Source organism: Aquarana catesbeiana, linkage group LG11 (genome assembly GCF_042186555.1).
Source record: "Aquarana catesbeiana isolate 2022-GZ linkage group LG11, ASM4218655v1, whole genome shotgun sequence".
In the NCBI taxonomy this organism is placed as follows: Eukaryota; Metazoa; Chordata; class Amphibia; order Anura; family Ranidae; genus Aquarana; species Aquarana catesbeiana.
Window position 1 is genome coordinate 52,825,634 of NC_133334.1, and position 22,359 is coordinate 52,847,992.

The 22,359-nt window shown below is 41.2% G+C and overlaps 1 protein-coding gene across 1 annotated transcript in view; it reads left to right on the forward strand.

Moving 5' to 3' along the window:
* The window catches only part of MYBPC3 (myosin binding protein C3), a 209,423-nt gene that overhangs the window by 148,083 nt on the left and 38,981 nt on the right, over window positions 1–22,359 (forward strand). The window contains exons 20-23 of the mRNA XM_073604365.1: window positions 953–1,112; window positions 4,248–4,352; window positions 6,524–6,712; window positions 16,278–16,412. Coding sequence (XP_073460466.1) covers window positions 953–1,112; window positions 4,248–4,352; window positions 6,524–6,712; window positions 16,278–16,412 — 589 coding nt within the window. The remainder of the gene's footprint in view (window positions 1–952; window positions 1,113–4,247; window positions 4,353–6,523; window positions 6,713–16,277; window positions 16,413–22,359) is intronic.

Consider the following 22,359-nt stretch of genomic DNA (forward strand, 5'->3'; position numbering starts at 1 on the left):
TGCATGTTAAGATTTGTGACTAGTTCTTGCCAAAATGCCTTTGAATACCTTTTACTTTCAATGAAAATACTGTGTCTAGTCCTCACACTGCAGTGTTTTGTGCTGGCAGAGCTGAGTAACAGCCATACCCCTCAATACAGGTGTCCTCACATAGACATTGGAGGAGGCGTGTCGGGCCATAGAAGGGGTGTGTCTGATCAGGTCTGTGATTACTAAGAGCACTGGGTCTAACTCTGGTGCCTATGAACCTGAACACTCATACAGTAAAACCTTGGATTGCAAGTAACCTGGTTTACGAGCATTTCGCAATGCGAGTTGTTTTTTTTTTTTAAATCCTGACTTGGTTTGCCAGCATTGTCTCGCAAGACGAGCAGGATTCAAGCCTCTGTGGTGTGCACTATTGCATTTGGACAGAGGTGCGGGGGTGCCGGTGATGCTTGGAGACACTCAGAAACACATTTCGTTCCTGAGTGTCTCTGAGTGTTTCCGAGCGTCTCCGAGTGGTCTCCGAGCTTCTCCGAGTGTTTCCAAGTGTCTCCGGCGCCCCCCACCTCTGGCAACATGCGGTACTGCATAGACAAGCAGTGTCTAAGTTTCTATTGATTCCTATGGGGAAACTCGCTTAGATATGAGTGCTTTGGATTACAAGCATTCTTCTGGTACAAGGTACTACTGTATTTAGACTCCCTGCAAAATAGCTGAAACAGGAAAGTGGATGTAACACTAGTAAAATGGGGGTTGTTAGTATCTGATTTTACATTTATTCGGCACACTGAAAGGTATCCCAGTTGATTTATTATTGCTCTTCACAGCTGTGCCTGTTTGTAGTGTACACCTTCCACCGTGTTCTTGTTGTGTCTGCTGTATGTGTTTTCCTCTAGTAGGCTTTTTCTGCAGTGAAGTCAGTTTAATGTCTGATGATCTGTGGACTAACACTCCAGAATCCTTCTAGCTCATTTCAGAAACTGACGGCAGAGTTCACGTGGAGACCTTCGCCGACCATTGCGTGTTCATCATTGAGGGTGCAGAGAAGTTGGATGAAGGTGCCTACACCGTGCTGGTGAAGAATGCCGCTGGAGAGGATAAAGCCACTGTCAATGTCAAAGTCATTGGTAAGCCATAGTCATGGCCCTAAAGAATAACTAAATCCTAAACTGGATCTCTAACTTTGGATGGAGGGTAACAGGGATTAATCCTTCATTAGCTATTCATTGTCACCTGAAACACCAGAAGAGGTCTTACCTCGCCATTGGCACAAGCCTAGCAGCCTGGGTTTAGCTTTTCAGTCAATTTACTGTTGTCACCAGTTTATATTTATTTTCCACTAGAGAGTGCAGGACATAGAAATGCTTTTTCATACTCAAGTGGATTCCCCAGAAAAATTCAAAAAGAACCTTCAGATACAAGAACTACTTTGTCTAAATGTACAGTCTTTCACAGTTATGAAACCTTTTGCTGGGGATAGGAAGATCATAGTGGAAAAAACAAACCCTCTACCTTGTTCTCCCTCAACGCAAAAGGGATAATATATTCGTTTTCAGATTCTGAAATCTCAGCACTAATAGTGTTTGTTGCTTGTGTGGTACAGTTATCATGCTCGAAAAATTATCACACACACTTTAAAGTAGCGTACCGAATCTTCATGTGTCTTTGGATTCTATTTACTAAAAACTTTGTAAGTTTAGAAGTGTCTCAAACATCCGCACAGCAGTCACAAATAATCCCTGTAGTTTTGTGTAATATGTTTACTTCCTATGATTGGCAGCTCCATCTAGTGGCCATATTGCAGTATTTTCCTGAAGTTAGGAAAACATATTAGACAGGAAAATACCACATTATGCCCCCTAGATGGTGATTATAGGATATAAACATATTACATACATTTATGGGGATTATTTATGCTGTGTGAATGTTTAAGACACGTGCAGAGAAAAGTTTTTATAAGTAGACTCCTTAAACCCAATGTAACTCCTAAACCTAAACCCAACTGTAATTGTAACCCCAAAATGTTAGTCTTAAGGTCAGCTTACCTATAACAGTAACCCTTAATCTTGCCCCCTAACACTAATCCCAAACCTTAAGCAAAATTTAAGATTTTAAGACAATTCTAGCTGTATAAATACTATGGGGATGAAATATATACAGTATAATAAAAGCTTTGGCAAAGCACCAAACTTGCAAATTTAAATTAAAGGAAACACTTTTCGGGTGCAGAATTTTTTAAGGGATATTACAATTTACTATTATTATTGTTAATATCTGCACCTAGAGTCTGCACCTCTAGCATGAAGCCCTCTGTGTGACATTACTGCAGTAATGAAGAAATACAGTTTCATTATTAGCATGATATATAGAGATCCTTTTAGCCTTAAAGTTGAAAAAACATTTTTCTTACATTTAACTAATGTAAATTTGTGAATTTGGCTGGATCTCTGTTCAGCATCCACTAGACTGGGAAGGGTGGGGGGAAACATTTGGGACCTGAGATTACATAGTTAATCAGGTTGAAAAAACACACAAGTCCATCTAGTTCAACCATAAAAAAAAAAAATAAATAAAAAATAATATCATACAATCCCATATACACAATCCTATACCCAGAGGAAAAAAATCCTTCCTGATCCCAGAGAGGCAATCTGATTTTCCCTGGATCAACTTTACCTATAAATGTTAGTACCCAGTTATATTATGTACATTTAGGAAAGAATCCAGGCCTTAATTAAAGCAATCTACTGAGCTGGCCAGAACCACCTCTGGAGGGAGTCTATTCCACATTTTCACAGCTCTTACTGTGAAGAAACCTTTCCGTATTTGGAGATGAAATCTCTTTTGCTCTAGGCATAAAGAGTGCCCCCTTGTCCTCTGTGTTGACAGTACAGTGAATAGCTCAACACCAAGTTCACTAAATGGACCCCTTATATATTTGTACATGGTGATCATATCCCCCCTTAATCTCCTCTTCTCAAGAGAGAATAAATTCAGTTCCTCTAATCTTTCCTCACAGCTGAGTTCCTCCATGCCTCTTATCCGTTTGGTTGCCCTTCTCTGCGCTTTCTCCAGTTCCCCGATATCCTATTTTAGAACTGGTGCCCAAAACTGAACTTCATATTCCAGATGAGTTCCTACTAATGATTTGTACAGGGACAAAATGATATCTCTCTCTCTGGAGTCCATACCTCTTAATACAAGAAAGGACTTTGCTCGCTTTGGAAACCGCAGCTTGGCATTGCATGTTATTATTGAGCTTATGATCTACCAAAACCACCAGATCCTTCTCCACTATGGATTGCCCCAGTTGTACTCCCCCTAGTATGTATGATGCATGGATATTCTTAGCCCCCAAGTGCATAACTTTACATTTCTCAACATTAAACCTCATCTGCCACATAGTTGCCCAATTAGACAGTGCATTGAGGTCGGCTTGTGCATTGGAGATATCCTGTAAGTTATGAGATATAACAAAACACATTAAATGGTACATTTCACAAACCCAAAGGGAGCAAATGAAATAACTTAATTCGTAGGATCTACATACACTTGAATGTTTTTAGTAAGAAAAAAACAGCACAAGGAACATACCTACTATCAATGTAACATGTCCCTTGTGCTGCTGGCTCCTGGTTTAGTTGAAACCCTCTGTCCTCCAAATTCTCCCGATCCCCATCACCAAACCCTTCTGGCGCAGCAGGGGTTTTTAGAGCTGAGGGACCTATCATATGCACTTCCTAAGAGTGCCGACTATCCCTGCCCTTTCCACCCCCTCCTCCATTCATAGAAGCTCTACTATAGGTTCCGTAAATGAAAAGAGCTACAGTATATAAATGGTAGATGAATGAAACTTTTATCCTTTTAATGATTTTGAAGAAGGCAGAAAGAGTGAGAATTATCGCTACTCTTGATGAGTGCATTTTAGAGGGCCCTTTTCTCTATTAACGCCCACCACACTGGAAGTTTAAGGTTGCGGAGGTGGGGAGGGTTGGAAGAGGAAAATCTCAACTAAACCAGAAGCTAGCAGCACAAGGGACACACCAAATCGATAATAGGTAATGTCAGTTGAGCTGATTCTTTTTTCTTTCTTACTAAAATGAGTCTTTAATGCCTTCTGTACAAACGTAATTCTGTACTTCTCAGATAACAACTTCTACGTAGCTTTATGTTGGGAGTGGACAATGTTGTCTCAGAAGTCATCCTATATACAGGATTTATAATGATATACTCTACAATGTTCTCCTTGCTTTTTCTTACAGAGGTTCCAGACCCTCCTGAATCCCCCAGGATCTTAAACATCGGAGAGGACTTTTGTACTGTACAGTGGGATCCACCCCAGTACAATGGAGGCATGCCAATTCTGGGTAAGGGAAATACCATCCATCCATAGTACCTGCCACTGCTTAGTGGCATTTCACTGCTCACCATTCAAAATACTATAATTTCCAAACTATTATTTATCAATTTGGAGAGATTACTTCTCACTGCCCGTTGTGTCCCTGGGACAGGAAATGAGGGGAAATCTCCCCAACTGGGCAAGAGGGAATAGTGTTAGGACCCATTCACACTATACTCTGCATTAATGCACGTGCATTACCACAACACATTGTTGTGCATTAATGTGTGCTGCAGTTATATTGAATGGTAAATATCTATTCATAGTCCAAAACAAGCACTAGACCAATGAGCAGGCCTGGCACTCTTTTTGGATATTGTATTTGTACCTTCCAAATCTGAGGTCCCCTGTTTATAGGGAGCCATTGTAGCCCATGTGAATTTGTTTGATCTTCTCCAATTGTGATCCACTGATGGGTCAAACCCAGGTCTCAGTTACACATATTCCATATTGATTGGTTGGCAGGGCACTTTAACACACTAGACAATGACCCTTTTTTAATTAAAAAAAATAACATGGCATACATGGTGTGGTGTGCTGCAGTGCTAACATTGTCCACCACTGCCATAGTGCATTGCGCTGCCATTTTCCATAATTGCCATGTCTACACACCGTTTTTATTTTTGCCATGTAAATGGGTTGGTAACCATCCCCTACTCTAGTCAAAACTTCAGGGATACTTTAACAAGCATAACCTTTTTAACCTGTGTTATTGAATTGGGTAACTATATATGTAAATATATATGTACATGATGGTTAGCCCTATTACTAGTTGCATTTGCATTAGTTACATTCTCTTTGGGTACCTAGATCCATCAATACCACTGATTTATTCAATGACAGCCATTGTTTAGGCATGTTGTTGATTAGGTTGCGTGACATAAAGATAACCACTAGAACAGCCTTTCTCAACCTTTTCAACACAGAGTAACCCTGAAATAACTTTCTGGTCTCAGGGAACCTCTGCTAAAAATGACTATATCTACACCTCAGTATACATTAGTGTGATGGTCAGTGGAAAAATGTTCCTCACACTTGAGGTCATTAGGGAAGAATTACCTCCTTACAGATAGCTAAAAAGATCAATGGTATAAGTGGGAACTTATCTGAGAGGCAGAAATTGCTCCTTGCTCAAGGAACCCCTAGCAACCTCTTGAGGAATCCTGGAACCCTGGTTGAGAAACCCTGCACTAGAGGGAAAACCAGCACATCTCCAGCATACAATTAAAAACCTAATTTTTTTTTTCAAATATGTATGTTTTTTATTAACACCCAACATGGGCAAAGACAGTGCAATACATGCATACAACGCCACTATAACAACAACATTACAGAGAGAAGGAATAGCAGTCAGGTTTCATATTTACAGTTGACCATACAGTTTAGTTACAGATATTGCCTCTTTGCTAGGTTAACGTTAGGTGGTAAGGTATACATTAATATGTACATTCTGTATGTATATTTATCAGTCTGAGGAATTAGGTGAGGAGCCCAGGGGTCCTTTCATCTTCATCTGCATTTCACATTTGCTTTCCTATTTTCCCCCCTTCTATTTCCATCTCTAACCTCCAGCTGCTGGACTAGTTGCATACTTGCACTAACAACAAAAAGAAGGGAAGGTAAGAAAGGGGAGGGGGGGGGGTAGGATGAATGAAAGGAGAACGGGGGGTAGATTATTAGGGTGGGATAGACTAGGGCCCTGGTTGGTCAAGACGGCCCCGAGGTACCAATTTCTAAGGTATCTGTATTACTGGGAAGCTCTGAGGGCAATGCCCTCTGGGGAGAGGATGAATTGTTTCCATATCGCCCATGTCTTGTTATATTTTTCCTGTTGGTGTCTCTCAGAAAGCACTAGGTCTTCCAGCTTACTGACATCTACCCTCTGGATCCAGCTCGCCATTGTTGGCGGTGCTTGGTTAAAACCTACTTTTTAACAAGCATTGCAGTACAACACCTTGAAATATGTATTTAATAAAAACACATAAGAGTTTCCCCTTAAAATAATTTTAGATGGGCCGCCTTCTGTTGCATTGTATGCTGTTGTTGCAGCTATTTGTATATTACAGAGAGAAACTGCACTTTCCCATTTCTTTACCAATGTTCTCAGTGCTGTTACTAACAGTGTCACTTCACTGACAGGTTATGTCCTGGAGAGGAAGAAGAAGAAAAGCTACCGCTGGATGAGGCTGAACTATGACCTGGTGAATGAACTAAGCTACGAATCTAAACGGATGATTGAGGGGGTCATATATGAGATACGTATCTATGCAGTAAATGCCATCGGTATGTCTCGTCCCAGCCAGCCCTCTCAGCCATTCATGCCCATTGGTAAGCGATTTAAATTATTCCTCCTTTTTACAAAGGCATGTATTCATAAAATCCTCAGGTCATAGGAATTACCTCTAGTACGTAGCATCATGCAGTTGCCAAATATGGTATTTTTTCACTATTTGAATTGCTATGCAGTTTTTTTTTTGTCTAAATACACCCCAACATGATTGCACAGCCTATGCAATTGCATGCAACTGTGTATTTCAATTGACCTCTGTAATACGTGAACTGCAAGTATACTGTCTGTGGCCAGTTTTCAGTTGGACAAGTTCTGTAACCCCTTTCCATATTCAATCGCTATATGAACATTCCACCAGTGTGCTGAGTATATGTTAAGGCAAAGAGGGGGAAGGTTGGCACAATTTATATCCCATTTTTTTGTCATTTATATGATTTATTTCATGGTTGAACAAGAGTGGTGTATTCAATGTTATGATATTGGGGTAGCGCAGTCAACACTATATTCTGTAAATGACATTGAATTATGGTCTGATCCATTAGGGTCAGCCATAGGAAAATGATCGGTCCTAACCACATAAAACCTCCATCCCTAATCTGTATGAAAAAAAGGGGGGGGGAACATTGGGATTTTAAATGGGACGTGAGGGAAGGTTCACGCTCCCACCCCTATACTATATGCAAAGAGGGGGAAGGTTGGGACTTTGAATGAAGTTTGCGTGGTGGAATCAAACAAATTCATATTAGGTATAAACATCTGTATGTTTATTGATAAACCAATGATTGGCATGACATAAAACAGTATAACATGCATGAAAGCATAAGAGGTATCAATATACATAGTAAGAAATATAACAGCATGGCACAAGCAAATAAAATTGTACATCATAATCCCCCATGTGCAGGTTGAACCATATCACAAGATGGGATCTAAGAGAGGGGAAAACCATCTAAAATTCTTGATGTATATTGGATGCATCAGAATGAGCTTGACACGTTTCGTGGACTTCTATCCACTCATCAGGAGCAAATGCATCGATGTTCTGTAAAGGGATATAGATAACCAATATAGTCTGGTGTAACTACTTACATGGGGAGAAGGGAGAATTGGAGATGACTGGCCATGCTGAAAAATACTCACGTATAATCTGATAAAGGGACCGTGCAATACCACATTCCAGGGGTCAGCCAAATGAGTCTAGCCCGGGAGCTGAGGAAGGGAACAAACAGGAAAACCGGGAGCACACACACCATCCCCCATGAAGTGTCATGTGTGAAAGATCTTAATATTGTGGTGAATGGGAATTCTGTAATGTATAAAATAAAAATAAGTGGTATGTAACCATGACAATGTAAGTCAATGGGACAATAATAAACGTCCCCTCCATTAGGGCCTCCAGCCAACATTTTGTGAGGGTGCTGGCTTTCAGTCCCAGGTGCCAGTGAAATAAAAAAAAACGTTCAATCACTCCACCAAATTGCCATGTCTAGTATATCACTGCCAAACATTGGAGAAAACGTGCGATCTGAATTTCATAGTAATACTAATGGCTTTCTGCCATCTTAAAGACTATCCTCTTCCCCCTCTAAATCATCCGTTCAGCTATTTTTTTTTATGGTAACAACCTTATAGAACTATTTTATACATATCACCATCCATGTCCCTCACTGGCACTGCTTCCGGGAGTCAAGAGCAGTTGATCCAGTGCTGCAGTAGACCAGTTGCCTGTTCCTAATGTCTTCAGCTGCTGCCATCTTCAAAGTAACCCGTGGATGGACACCCAGTAGGAAGTGTCCGTGTCACCCAGGGATAGGCATGAAAACCTGAAGGAGGACCATCCTCAACTACAAAGACTCAGGACCTGGTACATCATGTGACCACACATTTAGGCAAATGTTTTTCAGCATATTTTTTAAACCTAGTAATTAGCTAAAGAGGGGAGTAGGGGGTACCCAAAGTTCATCTGTAAACAGTTGGAGTGGAAACATCAGCTAGGTAACACCTATATTGCATAGCCAGAAAAGGCAGACACTATATTTATGACACCTTAGGTACCGTGATTTATAACTAGCTCAGGCTTCAGTCTGCGTCTAGTGATGTGCCGTCTACATGACGTTTACTGAAATACTTGAGACACATTTGTCAAAGCAAACTTCCAAACAATGTCAAAATTGTCCATCATTTTACCCTGGATCAAAAAGCTCAGTGAATTCTCCACATGGTTTGTATTTGTAGGAAGATAGTGTCTCACATAACAGCAGGCAATTATGATAAATGAATATACCTCTGTTGTAAATTACATGAATAATAGGATGTACTCCATGCATTTATATGGAGTCTCTGAACTCCTTATGACTGTTAAACTGTATATAAACCCAGAATGAAAAATATAATATATTTCAGGTTACTAGTCCTTTGTGTGGTGGCTGAATTCGTTTTTCAGGTTTTATCCTTTCATTTTCACCTTGTAATCCTGCAAATAACACACCTCCTGTACCTGGTTGGCTACGTCACTCCTCCACTGTATCTATGGAGGAGCCACGGTTGTCACCCTAGGCTGCTCTCCTGATACAGTCACCACATCTAAGGACTTTAAGCTGCAATAAATTTAATTTTTTGGGGTTTATTAATCCTTTAAAGCATAAATCCAACCAAAAATGTTTTTCTCTTCCGTTTATTGAAGGATACAGCTTTTCTTTGTGACAGATGAGTTTATATCAGGTGTATATCTACCTTTTTGTGCATTTTTTTACACAGCACTTTTGCCTTTTCAGTTTTTAACTTGAAGAAATACTTGTAATATCTTAAGTAGTTGCATCATAGTGTGATAAAGGAGGTGATTACTAAAACTGGAGTGTGCAAAATCTGGTGCAGCTCTGTATAAAAACCAATCAGCTTCCAAGCTTTATTGTTAAAGCTTAATGGAAGAAGCTGAAGTTAGAAGCTGATTGGCTACCAGGCACAGCTGCACCAGATTCAAAATGCTCCAGTTTTAGTAAATCTCCCCTATAGTGTTTTATATACAGGAATACATGATGACTGATATAGGAATACTCCTGTTTCTATCACGAATGGTTGTTGTATTTCTGAAATTGCATTGGGCAGTGTTATGTGGCTGGTTTGCATGTGTGGCATAGTTCTCCTATAATATGTCATACTATCTCTCATTCTTCCAGTTAACATGGAGGCTTCCAGTATTACACACAGCTGCCAGGGATTGTCAGGGGTTTGTTGTCCATGTAGAAGATATTCATCTGTCACCATTACTGCAGACGCAGATACAAAGCAGAAACCCAAGACATGCACAAGTCCACAAGTCTGACTTCTGTGTAATGGACTAATAGATGTCCTCACTTTTACTCTGATAAATTACACTCAAAGTGGGCCACAAAAGGCAGGATCATTTAGACCTATTTCCCCAAATGTTTAGGTATGCAAGCAGGCTGGACACCATATATTTCTTATGCAGGCCCATAAACCTGTTGACCAACTTACCATTAAAGTGACACGAAATACTGGTTTTAAAAAAAATTCTATTCAAGTATGTATTCTTACCGCAAAACTCTCTTAAGCCTCGTACACACGAGCGGACTTTAAACAAACTTTTCCGTGGATTTCTGTCCAAAGGGTGTTGGCAGTGAACTTGGTATGCATAGACACGGCAGGACTTTTTGGGCAACAAACACGAGTACTGATGACACTTCAAAAGAGGAAGTTCAATTCTCCGGCGCCACCCTTTGGTCAACTTCTGTATTCTTGTCTGAACTTTTGCATTGGTTTTGAGTATGCGTGTTTGTACTTTGGACTAAAGTCCGATGGTTTTGTGTACACACGATCGGACTTGCCGACGTAGGATTTTTGTTGCCGCCAAGTTTGTCTGTTCGCACAGCCAACATTTGTCCGATGAAAAACGAAAAAGTTTGTCCGATGGAGCGTACACACGGTCGGGTGTTGCCTTAACACAGCTAATTTGCATGTTTGTTGTCAAAAAGTCCTATCATGTGTATGGTCCTTAATATTGTTCTCAGACTCCTCCAAATCTCCAAACTCCTTTTTTTTTTGCTGCTGTGATCTGACTTCATGTTCATGGTCCTCCTGTATGTAGAAACATTCTCTTGTTCTCTTCATAGTAGGAATTATTTTTTTTCTGGGCATATAGAAAATGGTAGCACAAATTAAATTCATAAAAAGTTTATTATACAAATATTAAAATTGTATATAGCACCATATCCAGTATTTGCAAAGTAGAGTTCACAAAACTTATTTCAGTTCAAAATCTACATGTTATCTCAACGCGTTTCGAATGCTTCAAACATCTTCCTCAGGAAAACAAAAATTGTTCACTGATTAGCTGACCGGATTTATATTTATTGCTTTGAAGCATATAAATGTAATTTACAAATGACTGTCATCTAAGGCGCATTGCATGTGGATGGCAAAAATGCTGCAGTTAGCATTTTTTTTCACGGATCTGAACGCAGCTCTAGTCAATCCAATATGACCTTAAAGTGGAGTTCCACCCAAAAATGGAACTTCCGCTTTAAGGGTAGGTGACCTTGACATGCCACATTTGGCATGTCATTTTTTTTTTGGGGGGGGGGGGGGGCGGATACCCTCTTTTTTGACGGTTCCAGCTCCCATTTCCTCCCAGTGCACCACGGCACCAGAAGGGAGATCACCTTTCCCCCCTCCCTCTCGGCAATCATCTGGGACACGTCACAGGTCCCAGATGATTGCCGGTCAGTCGCGGCTCGTGCATGTGCCGTGCGTGCCCGGCTGTGATGCCACAGCCGGGTGCCCACAGCGGCTATGCCAGCACCGTAGAGAGGAGGGGGAGACGAGCAGAGCTTCGTTCCCCCACATCACTGGACCCTGGGACAGGTAAGTCTGACTATTAAAAGTCAGCAGCTGCAGTATTTGTAGCTGCTGACTTTTAATTTTTTTTTTAAGCGGAACTCCGCTTTAAACATGGAGGCATTTAACTCCATTTATTAGAGTAGCCTTCAGGGACATAAAACTGTAAAATCCTGAATTCAGGGAAGAGTATTTTTGTGGTTTTTTTTTACACATATAAGAGCCCTTTCACACTGGGGCAGCGGGTCCGTTAGCGCCGCTTTACCGTTGGTTAAAAGCACCCCGATAGCGGCCAAAGAAAGGGTTAAAATTGCCCTTGTTGCGCTTTGGAAGCGCTGCCCATTCCTTTCAGGGCAGGGGTGGTGTACACACCGCCCCGAAGATGCTGCTTGCAGGGCTTTTTTTCCCGTCCCGCGAGCGCACCACCCCAGTGTAAAAGTACTTGGGCTTTCACACTGGGGAGGCTTGAAAGGCACTTTTCAGGTGCTTTACAGGTGCTATTTTTAGAGCTAAAATGCCTGAAAAGCGCCTTGGTGTGAACGGGGTCTAAACACCTAAAATTTGTGTTAATTAGTGCGTCCATCTGCGTTTGCATGTAAATTTGCTCTTGTGTCTGGAATAAACACAAAAATGAAACACAAAAGTATGCTATGAGCTATTGCATGCATTTTACACTGAATCTTTCTGGCAGCAAGATCCAACTATATTAGTATTTAATTATGCCCACGTGCATGAGCCAAGTGACATTTTTAAGAGATCAAGTGCCGCAGCAGACACAGAGACTGTCTGTGCTACTTATTTGCACTAATAGTTACATTTCAGGACAAGCTTTCAGGGTATTCTACCTAGTTCTCAGTCCAAGGAGGGGGTAGACCACTATCCTAAACATGCAAGTCCAAAATTAAAAGAATCATGGACAGTTTTCAACTATGTTGTCGCAAGCGCACTAATATGGCTAGAGTCACCTTAAGTGTGATGGAAGGTTATTTTCATAAATCGTTATGTCACCTAAAGTCACCTTTCACACATACTCGGCGGGGTGACTCACTAAGAGGTAACTGATCCTCGTGTTCTCTTCTTTGTACTCAAGATCTATATATAAATACCATTAGGATGCCCTTGTTTTTAATGAGAATTGCGAACATCTCAGTCTTTTTTGTCATTGAACTCATTTACATTGTATTCTCTATTATGTATCTACAATTATCATTCACCTTGCCTGGGTTTGGTCTGGTAAATATGCTGATGGAAGTGTGCTGGCTATATTTAGAGGTGAGAGCATAAGGGTGATTGGGGATGAAGGCTCAGAGTACATGAAAGAAATGTTCTTAGCTATAGAGAAGGGGTGGGAGCAGGGTCTTGGTTAAGCTCATCCTCTTTCCCCCCCTCCCCTTCACTCATCCAGATCCTTAGTTCATAGAACTCTGCTTTCCTTCTACTATCCTTACACTTCTACGAGGAGTTTGGTTTCAGTATCTGAAGGCTCCATTTAAGCTTGGAGACATAGAGCCACCATGACCCGCGTGTCCGTTCAAGAACCTGTTAAAGTGGATTCCCCAAGAATGTCAAGAAGGAAAATCCAAAAAAAAGAAAAATTAGGTGTGGATGACCTCTGTTTTACTGGTTCATGGAATATTTAAGTGTATTATTTCGGTGGATGCTATCTCTGCTGCTTAGATGGTTGGCTTATCTCTGCTAATTGGTGGGAATCAAGTTGGACTACAGACACTAGCTGGCCTTTTCCAAAATAATCTTTGAATGTAGTTATACTTTTTTCATTCATTTTTAAGATCTGTGTCAAAAGGTTTCAGACCAGATCCTTTTATGGGCCACAATATTGTGGATTTGGGAAGGAGTTAAATGTGTGGAGGCCCATGGTTACCAATTGGGTTTCCTACAAAACAAGATATTTGATTGGCTACTGTGGGATATACTTTTGCACAGTATAGGTAAAGTTGTCATAACTCCGCCTCTTACTGTGTAATTGTAATCTTATGAAAGTGATACTTGTGTTATTGATTCAAAATGCTGTATATTGCTAGAAGGTGACCGTTTTCATGACAAATAGAGCAAGATTCCAGCACATTCTAATTTTTTTTTAGGAATAGAATGAAGCAAAACCTTATATTTTAAAAGTGTTACATTAATGTTTAGTGATTTGACCTGCCCACAATGGTAACCAGAATGAAAAACATGATGAAAAATGGTTTGATAGATTTACAAGATATTAAAAATTAGAAGTTAGCTGTAGAAAGCTGTGCTTTTGTTTGGTAATACGTTTTTTGCACGTACTATGTTGAGAATTTTTTTACATAGTTGATCCAGATATAAATGGTAAATGTGAAACTCCATACTGATGTATTCTCCGTGTTCAGGGGGATAGACGTATTTAATAACTGCTGTTACCCATAGACTCCAATTCATCTATAATTGATCTGCCTATAATCCAAGCTTCTGTATAGAGTTTTAGGCAGTTTAGGGAGTAAAATCAGATTCTAACGTTAGAAAGCCATCCTTTAACGTGAATAAAAGGTTCACATTGTGGGTGTCTTTTGCTTTGTATAAAGATATAATATATATATATTGCACAATATATTATTGCACATGTAATTTGTACTGTGACTACCCATAGCAAAGTCTTTGGTGAGTAAATATATATATATATATATATATATATATATATATATATATATATATATATATATAAATATATATATATATATATATATATATATATATATATATATATATATATATATATATAATTTCTTTTTTTTTTTCTGCACACAACAAAAAGAGGATTGAGAAAAATGTGCACATAACAAAAGAGGATTGAGAAAAATGTTAATTTGTTCAAAACTTATGTGTGGACCCCCCAGGTACAAAAATACCCTCTGCCGTTCTGCTCTAGACTATAGACACTTACAGCCCAGGACAATGTGACCTTTTTACTATAGTAACCTGCAAACAGAATTCATCAATTTGTGGAGATCTGTTCGGTTACTTTGGGTTCATTGTGCTTTGCTGCTTTATTATACACATAATTATGTCTATTGAGAGGGTAATGCAAAATATGAAATCTTATGCATCTCACTAGGTATCAGATAAGCTGATTTCCATACAGAACAAAAAAATACACAGCCGTCATACTCATTTTTATTTGCACAATTTATTTATCTATGTATATTTAAGTTCTTGTTGTACAAATATTAACCAGGACTGAGAGGACAGGACAATTAATTGAGATTTATAGATATTATGTATTGCAATGTTGATGATAGATAGATAGATAGATAGATAGATAGATAGATAGATAGATAGATAGATAGATAGATAGATAGATAGATAGATAGATAGATAGATAGATAGATAGATAGATAGATAGCTGGAGGCAGCAGAGGCAACACTTGTGGAGTGGAGATTATTGTTAGATTAGAGGTGATGGGAGTCGGACATAGCAGAGGGGACACTTGTGGAGTATGGATTTTTGTTAGAGCAAAGGTGGCAGGGGACAGAGGCAGCAGAGGGGACATCTAAGGACTTCGGAATATTGTTGGAGCGGAGGTGGCAGAGGACAGAGTCAACAGAAAGGATACTTATGGAGCAGAGGGAATGTTAGAGTGGAGGTGGCGGAGGACAGAGGAAATAGAGGGGACACTTGTGGAGTGGTGGAGATTGTTTGAGCAGAGGTGGTGGGAGAGAGGCAGCAGAGAGGACATTTGTTGAACAAGTGTGATTGTTAGAGTGGAGGTGGCGGAGGGCAGGGGCAGCAGAGGGGACACTTGTGGAGCAGAGTGAATATTAGAGTGGAGGTGGCGGGGGACAAGGGCAGCAGAGGGGACACTTGTGGAGCAGAGTGAATATTAGAGTGGAGGTGGCGGGGGACAAGGGCAGCAGAGGGGACACTTGTGGAGCAGAGTGAATATTAGAGTGGAGGTGGCGGGGGACAAGGGCAGCAGAGGGGACACTTGTGGAGCAGAGTGAATATTAGAGTGGAGGTGGCGGGGGACAAGGGTAGCAGAGGGGACACTTGTGGAGCAGAGTGAATATTAGAGCGGAGGTGGCGGGGGACAAGGGCAGCAGAAATGACACTTGTGGAGGAGAGTGAATGTTAGAGGGGAGGTGGTGGAGGACAGAGGCAGCAGAGGGGACACTTGTGGAGTGGTGGTGATTGTTTGAGCAGAGGTGGTGGGAGAGAGGTAGCAGAGAAGACATTTGTTGAGCAACAGTGATTTTTAGAGTGGAGGTGGCGAAGGGCAGGGGCCCTAGAGGGGACACTTGTAAAGTGGTGATTTTTTGATGCAGCTAAGTGCAGGGGGGACAGAAGCAGCAGAGGGTACAATTGATGAGAGGTGGTGATTGTTGGAGCAGAGGTGGAAGGGGACAGAAGCAGCAGAGGGTACAATTGATGAGAGGTGGTGATTGTTGGAGCAGAGGTGGAAGGGGACAGAAGCAGCAGAGGGTACAATTGATGAGAGGTGGTGATTGTTGGAGCAGAGGTGGAAGGGGACAGAAGCAGCAGAGGGTACAATTGATGAGAGGTGATGATTGTTGGAACAGAGGTGGAAGGGGACAGAAGCAGCAGAAAAAATACTTGTGGAGTGGGGGTGATTGTTAGAGCGCAGATGGCAGGGGACACTTAGGACCAGAATAATACAGTGAAGACAGACACAGATCACTGTCAGTGCTGTTTTGTGAAACCAATGATATCATATAAAAGCTCACATTATTTGCTTTGCTTCCCTTTAGCTCCTACCAGTGAGCCCACTCAGCTGACAGTGGACGATGTCAGTGACACCAGCGTCGTACTGAAGTGGAGACCTCCAGAGAGGATTGGTGCAGGAGGACTGGATGGCTACATCGTGGAATACTGCAAGGAGGGTTGTAAGTGTTACACTCCCATCAGTCCTAAGAATCTAAGGAATGAACTGTCTGGTCTGGACACTCTCAGGGTTTACACATATGTTACAGGAAATGTTTGTCCCTGGAAATGCCCCCAGTGACATTCTATACCATGACTGCCTCCTTTCCTCCATCCAATTACATTTGCCTTGTGTAATTATTTGTCAAGTGATAGAAAGATATGAGCACATCTCATCTATAAAACATAGACAGTAGAATAACTCTAAAGCTATGTACACACGATAGGATTTTCCGACAACGAAACCGTGGATTTTTTTCCAAAGGGTGTTGGCTCAATCTTGTCTTGCATACACACAGTCACACAAATGTTGTCAGAAATTCCAAACGTCAAGAATGCAGTGACGTACAACACGTACGACGAGCCGAGAAAAATGAAGTTCAATAGCCAGTGCGGCTCTTCTGCTTGATTCCGAGCATGCGTGGACTTTTGTGCGTCAGAATTGTGTACACACGCTCAGAATTTCCGACAACAAGTCTTGTTGTCGGAAAATTTGAGAACCTGCTCTCAAACATTTGTTGGCGGAAATTCCGCCAACAAATGTTCTATGGAGCATACACACGGTCGAACTTTCCGACAACAAGCACACATCCAACATATGTTGTCGGAAAATCCTATCGTGTGTACTGCCCATAAGACGTGTCTAAATCCACCAGAGAGCCCTAGACTTCAGCCTTGGAGCACGATAGGCCAACTTTTTTTTTTTTAGTTTTGGATATGGTATGGAAAGGTTTAAAACCCCTGTGAGGTTTTTGATGCTCTCTGTGTTCACACCTGGGAAGTCCACCTTTTTTATTGTTCTTGGGTCATGGGACAGAAAGTTATGGGAAATACAAAATTGTGTGCTTGTCACTGGAAGGAATGGAACGTGATGAGAAACCTGTAAACACCTCTTCCAGTGTAAACCTTGGGGAGATTTCCTCTCACATAATTTTGCTATTGTGTACAGAACAAAAAGTGAAAGGAAAACCCCCATAAGACCCAAAAACAAAATTGGACAGGAGTTTTAACTAAACTGTACTCTATCCAAAATAAAACAAAAAATCTTTGTGATACACTTTAAAGTAGCTATTATCAACCCTCCAACAAACTCTAGGGTTTCTCTTTAATCTAAAGGTTGCTAGGTTTTCCTTAAGCTGTAGCTGATTTCTTCCTGGACTAACGCCACTTGGCATAGCCAACAAGCATGACACCAATTACCTTTTTAGCTGTCTGTAAGTGTGGTATTCTTCCCACTTACCACCAATGTGAGGGGACATTTCTCTTACTGACCACCAATGTAAGGGGACATTTTTCTATTACGACATTTTTCTACTACCACCAATGTAAAGGTAATTTTTCTTACTGACCTCCAATGTAATGGGACATTCCTCCTACAGACCACCAATGTAAGGGGACATTCTTCTCATTGACCACCAATATAAGGTGAAATTCTTTCCACTGACCACCAATATAAGGGGACATTCTGCCCACTGACCACTAATAAAAGGGGTCATTCTTCCCACAGACCACCAATGTAAGGGGACATTCTTTCTACTAATCACTAATGTACATCAAAGAAAAAGGTGGTGTGGTTGAGCAATGGAATGGGCCCACATCCCAAAGATCCAAGAAAATAGAGTAAACTCTCCCTTACGGGACTTTAATGGCCATTATTATTCTCCATTTTTTTCAATCACAAACGTACAGGGCATTTTTCCTACTGCTCTCCAATGCGTTGGTTTTTAGGTTCCCCGAAACCATAAAAATATTTGAAAAGTTGCTCTGGGGTAAAATGGGTGAGAAAGGCTGCTTCAAAGGAAACCTGCACTGACAATATGTAGACTGTTACTGCTGCAGGCTACTTAAAATGCTAGTTGCCTGGCTATTATGATAATCCTTCTGACTTTTGATAAGTATTCAGATCAGAAGTTTTAATTTTACTCTGAGACACTGAACATGAACACAGATTAGAAAGTCATAGTACCGCTGAGATAGCCAAGCAACTAGCAGGAGTCAGCCATGGAAACCTCCATCTTTCTCTCAGTGTATCTAAATTCAAAACCTTTAGATAGTGAGAGTAGTAGAGACGTTTTGTTAGGTGTGTAACATTGGGAAGATTTTCCTTACTTGCTGTCTTAAGACCCTCATTGGAGAAACAAAGTCTTAATGGTGTATTGAAGAAAAAAAATCACAGAGCTATTTGTCCTGAGAAACTGCATGCACATTCATTGTGTTTATGTGCCTGGGGGCAAAAATCAAAGGTTATTAAGCTTTTTTGTTTCTGGGTCGAATGTTCCTTATTCATATAGTTGTCATAATATAGTATTTTTTTAATTACTATAAGGAGCTGATGATCATAGTAAGTGTGTTTATATTTCTCATAATCACTAGCCCCATCTAGTGGCTATAATGCAGTATTTTCTTAATTCACTCAATTCTCTATGACGAATACCATTTGTCCCAGAAAGAAAATAGTCTAATAACATTTGTTTTGGTCCAGATTTGCACAGAACAAATCTACATGCAGTTTTTACATGACAACTCTTTAAAAATTCACCCCTTGGACAATTGTCACAGAAACAGGTGTCCCCATTGGATGGGTGTGGGCATAAACAACAATAAAGACCAGGCAGATGTTCTAACCCACCACCACTCTACCAAAATGCAAACAAAATTGCCTTCGGATACTAGTGTTTTCGTGGTGGCTGATTTGTGAGTGACAGCACAAAGATCTGGAAAATAGACAGTGATGGATTTAGTGTCTGTCATCATTGGCACATTATGTGCTCCTTATGTAGGCACAGGATCATCCCAGACTGTCCCTGACACTAGAGATCAGATTAGAAGCTTATCCTTTTCAGTTCCTCAATGCCTCTTCAGAACTGGGTCCCTGCCATCCTAAGCACTCCAGCCTTATTGTAGCCTCCTGGGACCCAGGTTGATGCCAAGGATAAAGACTAATATAATCTAGGCTCACTAATCCTGTTATAATTAATCAGGTGCTACCTGAGCTCCTCGCCAATTATCCATTTACTGCTGGCCACCACCCAACTGATAATGATTTCCTAAGATTTGGGCAGGATGTTTGCTGGGCTATGTCACCAAAACCCTAGCATCTCTACGTGGTCCTTCAAGTCTGGTGAAGCATACAGAACTTGCCCGTGTGCCCAAAAGGCCACTAGGAGGATTTACAGTACACTTTACTGGAGGGTGGCACCACCTATCATCTTCTACCATCTGTAATAAAATAAAATGACTCAGAGAACCTGATATCTAATATCCTGGCTGCAGGAGTTGGGGTGAAGCATCAAGTGTTGCGAGATGTATGAAGATCAAGAAATGAAGGCGTGTGTGCATTCTTGGCGGCCGTGTAGGTTTTATTTATAAACATTACCCACTGTGCTGTGCCGATAAGCCCAAAGCAATTTGCCAACACATGCATTAATGTGCCAGCTCCAATCAAGCCAGTTGTCGGGTATTTTTATACAGTACAGCCAGAAAGTGCAAAGAGCATGGAGGGCACGGAACAATCTATTGAACTCTATGCACAGCAGTGTATTGTGATGTTATAGCATGCCTAACGGCACTGCACTGTGCAAAAATGCAACATGTCCTATTATTTTTTTCAGGGCGCACCAATGCAACATGTTGGTGTGAACTGAAGCAATAGGATAAGGCAAATTGCCCAATGGGCTGGTGTGAATAAGCCTTAAGCCATAGCCTCATAACTGCATCTACTGTAGGTAAGCTATACCTAAAGTCAAAACGTTTTTATTTTTTATTTTGAATAAACTAGGGGTTCCAAATCACATACATTGTCTCTCCTAAGAAAAGCGATCTGCGATGGATCACTTTTCAGTGGGCATTTGACAGGCAGCAAGGAGGCTGTGGGGTCGATTTACTAGAGGCAAATAGACTGTGCACTTTGCAATGTGCAGTTGCTCCAGAGCTTAGTAAATGAGCAGAAGCTCTGATGAATTCCATCATCCAATCATGTGCAAGCAAAAATGCAGGTTTTTTTTTTATTTTCCTTGCATGTGATTGGGTATTCTTTGTAAAGTGAAACGTTACCTCATTTACTAAGCTCTGGAGCAACTGCACTTTGCAAAGTGCACAGTCTATTTGCTTTTAGTAAATCAACCCCTATATATCACTTCCTCACCTCCTGTTTTAACATTCAAATTGCAGATCCATCACTCCGAAACTGCGTGCACAGCACATGGTTGCGGGGCGGTGGGGGTGGGGCCCTAGTCACTTGAATGAGTTGCATGCAGCGGCGGTAATGCCCGCCAAATGTGACATGCCATTTAATATTTGCCATGACATGTGTACAGCCCCGAGTGGCTACATTTCTGTGTTTAGCTGGGCGATTCGGAGCAATAAAACTGCGGCTCGATCTGCTTTTACTGCCAGACTGGCTACCCTTGTGAATAAACCCCTAAGGAGAGTTAGAACTGCTGTCAGGGCATTAGGGAGATTTCCCTTTATTTCCTGTTCTATAAGCTCAGCAGAAAACCAGTGGATAGCTTTACAATGTAAGGGCTCATTCACTCTAGCGGTTGGGGGTGGTAAAAACCCAGCGGTTGAGCCACGCTTTTACTGCCCCCAACTGCTACCCCTTTAAGCTGCAGGGACAGCAGCCTGGGGTGTACACATGTCACGGCTGCGATGGTTTGCTTGGTGACTGCAGCAGGAAACAGACCCCTGCTTTCAGGGGGCATATCACCTGATGAACGTGTCTCCCATTCAAGTGAGTGGGGCTGCTCTGCAAGCGCCTTGCCACTAGGTGGGATGCACACGATTGGGGTATGCTAGTACCGGGTTCAAGGGGTTAAAGCAAGCAGTGGAGAGGCAATACAACACCCCCTTAGGGCCTGTGAAATGCTCTCTGACGAGCGATTCGAACATGGGCACGCGGATGTAAAGGGAAGTGTGTCCATTTACATCCAACTAACTAGTCCATCTAGGTCCAGGAAAAAAATGGAAAAGGTTTCCGTCCTTTTCTGTTTTTTGGACCTAAACCTGGTCAGAGGTAAATAATGAAAAAGAGATGCATGCCCATGTCCATCTGCCTGCCCATGTCCATCTGCCTGCCCATGTCCATCTGCCTGCCCATAGACCTAATATGGGTCTGTTCAGCTCAGCAAAGGAAAAAAAAAAGCTGAACGTACGCCAATATCACAAAAGCAGCCGGAGGTCTGTTCACAGATTCAAAATTGGAATTGATTGGAACAGACATAAATTATCTGAAAGAACCCTTAGACAGCTGTCATGGGATCAAATGTCCCCATTAGACAATCTCTCCTCTATTCCTGTTCTGGTGACAACCTTTTAGGTTGATTCTAACTTCCTTTCCTGGTGACACTGGTGATCAAGGCAATGTCACCTTCATGGGGACATAGCAATAAAAACCTTACAGAGGTTCCATCCCCTTACCACTCTATCCAAATCTAAAAAAAAAAAAAAAAAAAAAGGGTTTCGCCTTTAGTTGTTCTTTAACTAGAATCGGTATGCAGTGGTCTACAGCACAGTGTACACCATCATTACCATTTGCATTGCTTTACTACATAAGCCTATATTTATAGTAGAAGTCTTCGTTATATATACTGCATTATGAGCCCAGTATATAAAAAGAAGCAGCAGCAATAATACATGAGCCATTCAGTGAGCTGAAAATAAACTCTGACTGGTTGTGTTGGGTAATTATGGGTACATGGGATTTACTCCTTCTAAATTTACTGGTTGCCTGGCTGTTTTTGGAATTGGTACTTCAGAATGCCAAGCCTAGAACAAGTATAGTTGGAGAAATTAGGTAATTTCCTGAGCTCTGTACTTGTCAATGTTTTAGAAGGAATTGAAGTAAAAGCAGCCATGCAATTGGCATTTTAAAAGAGGACACTATTAACAGACTACGTGTTTCTCTCGTGG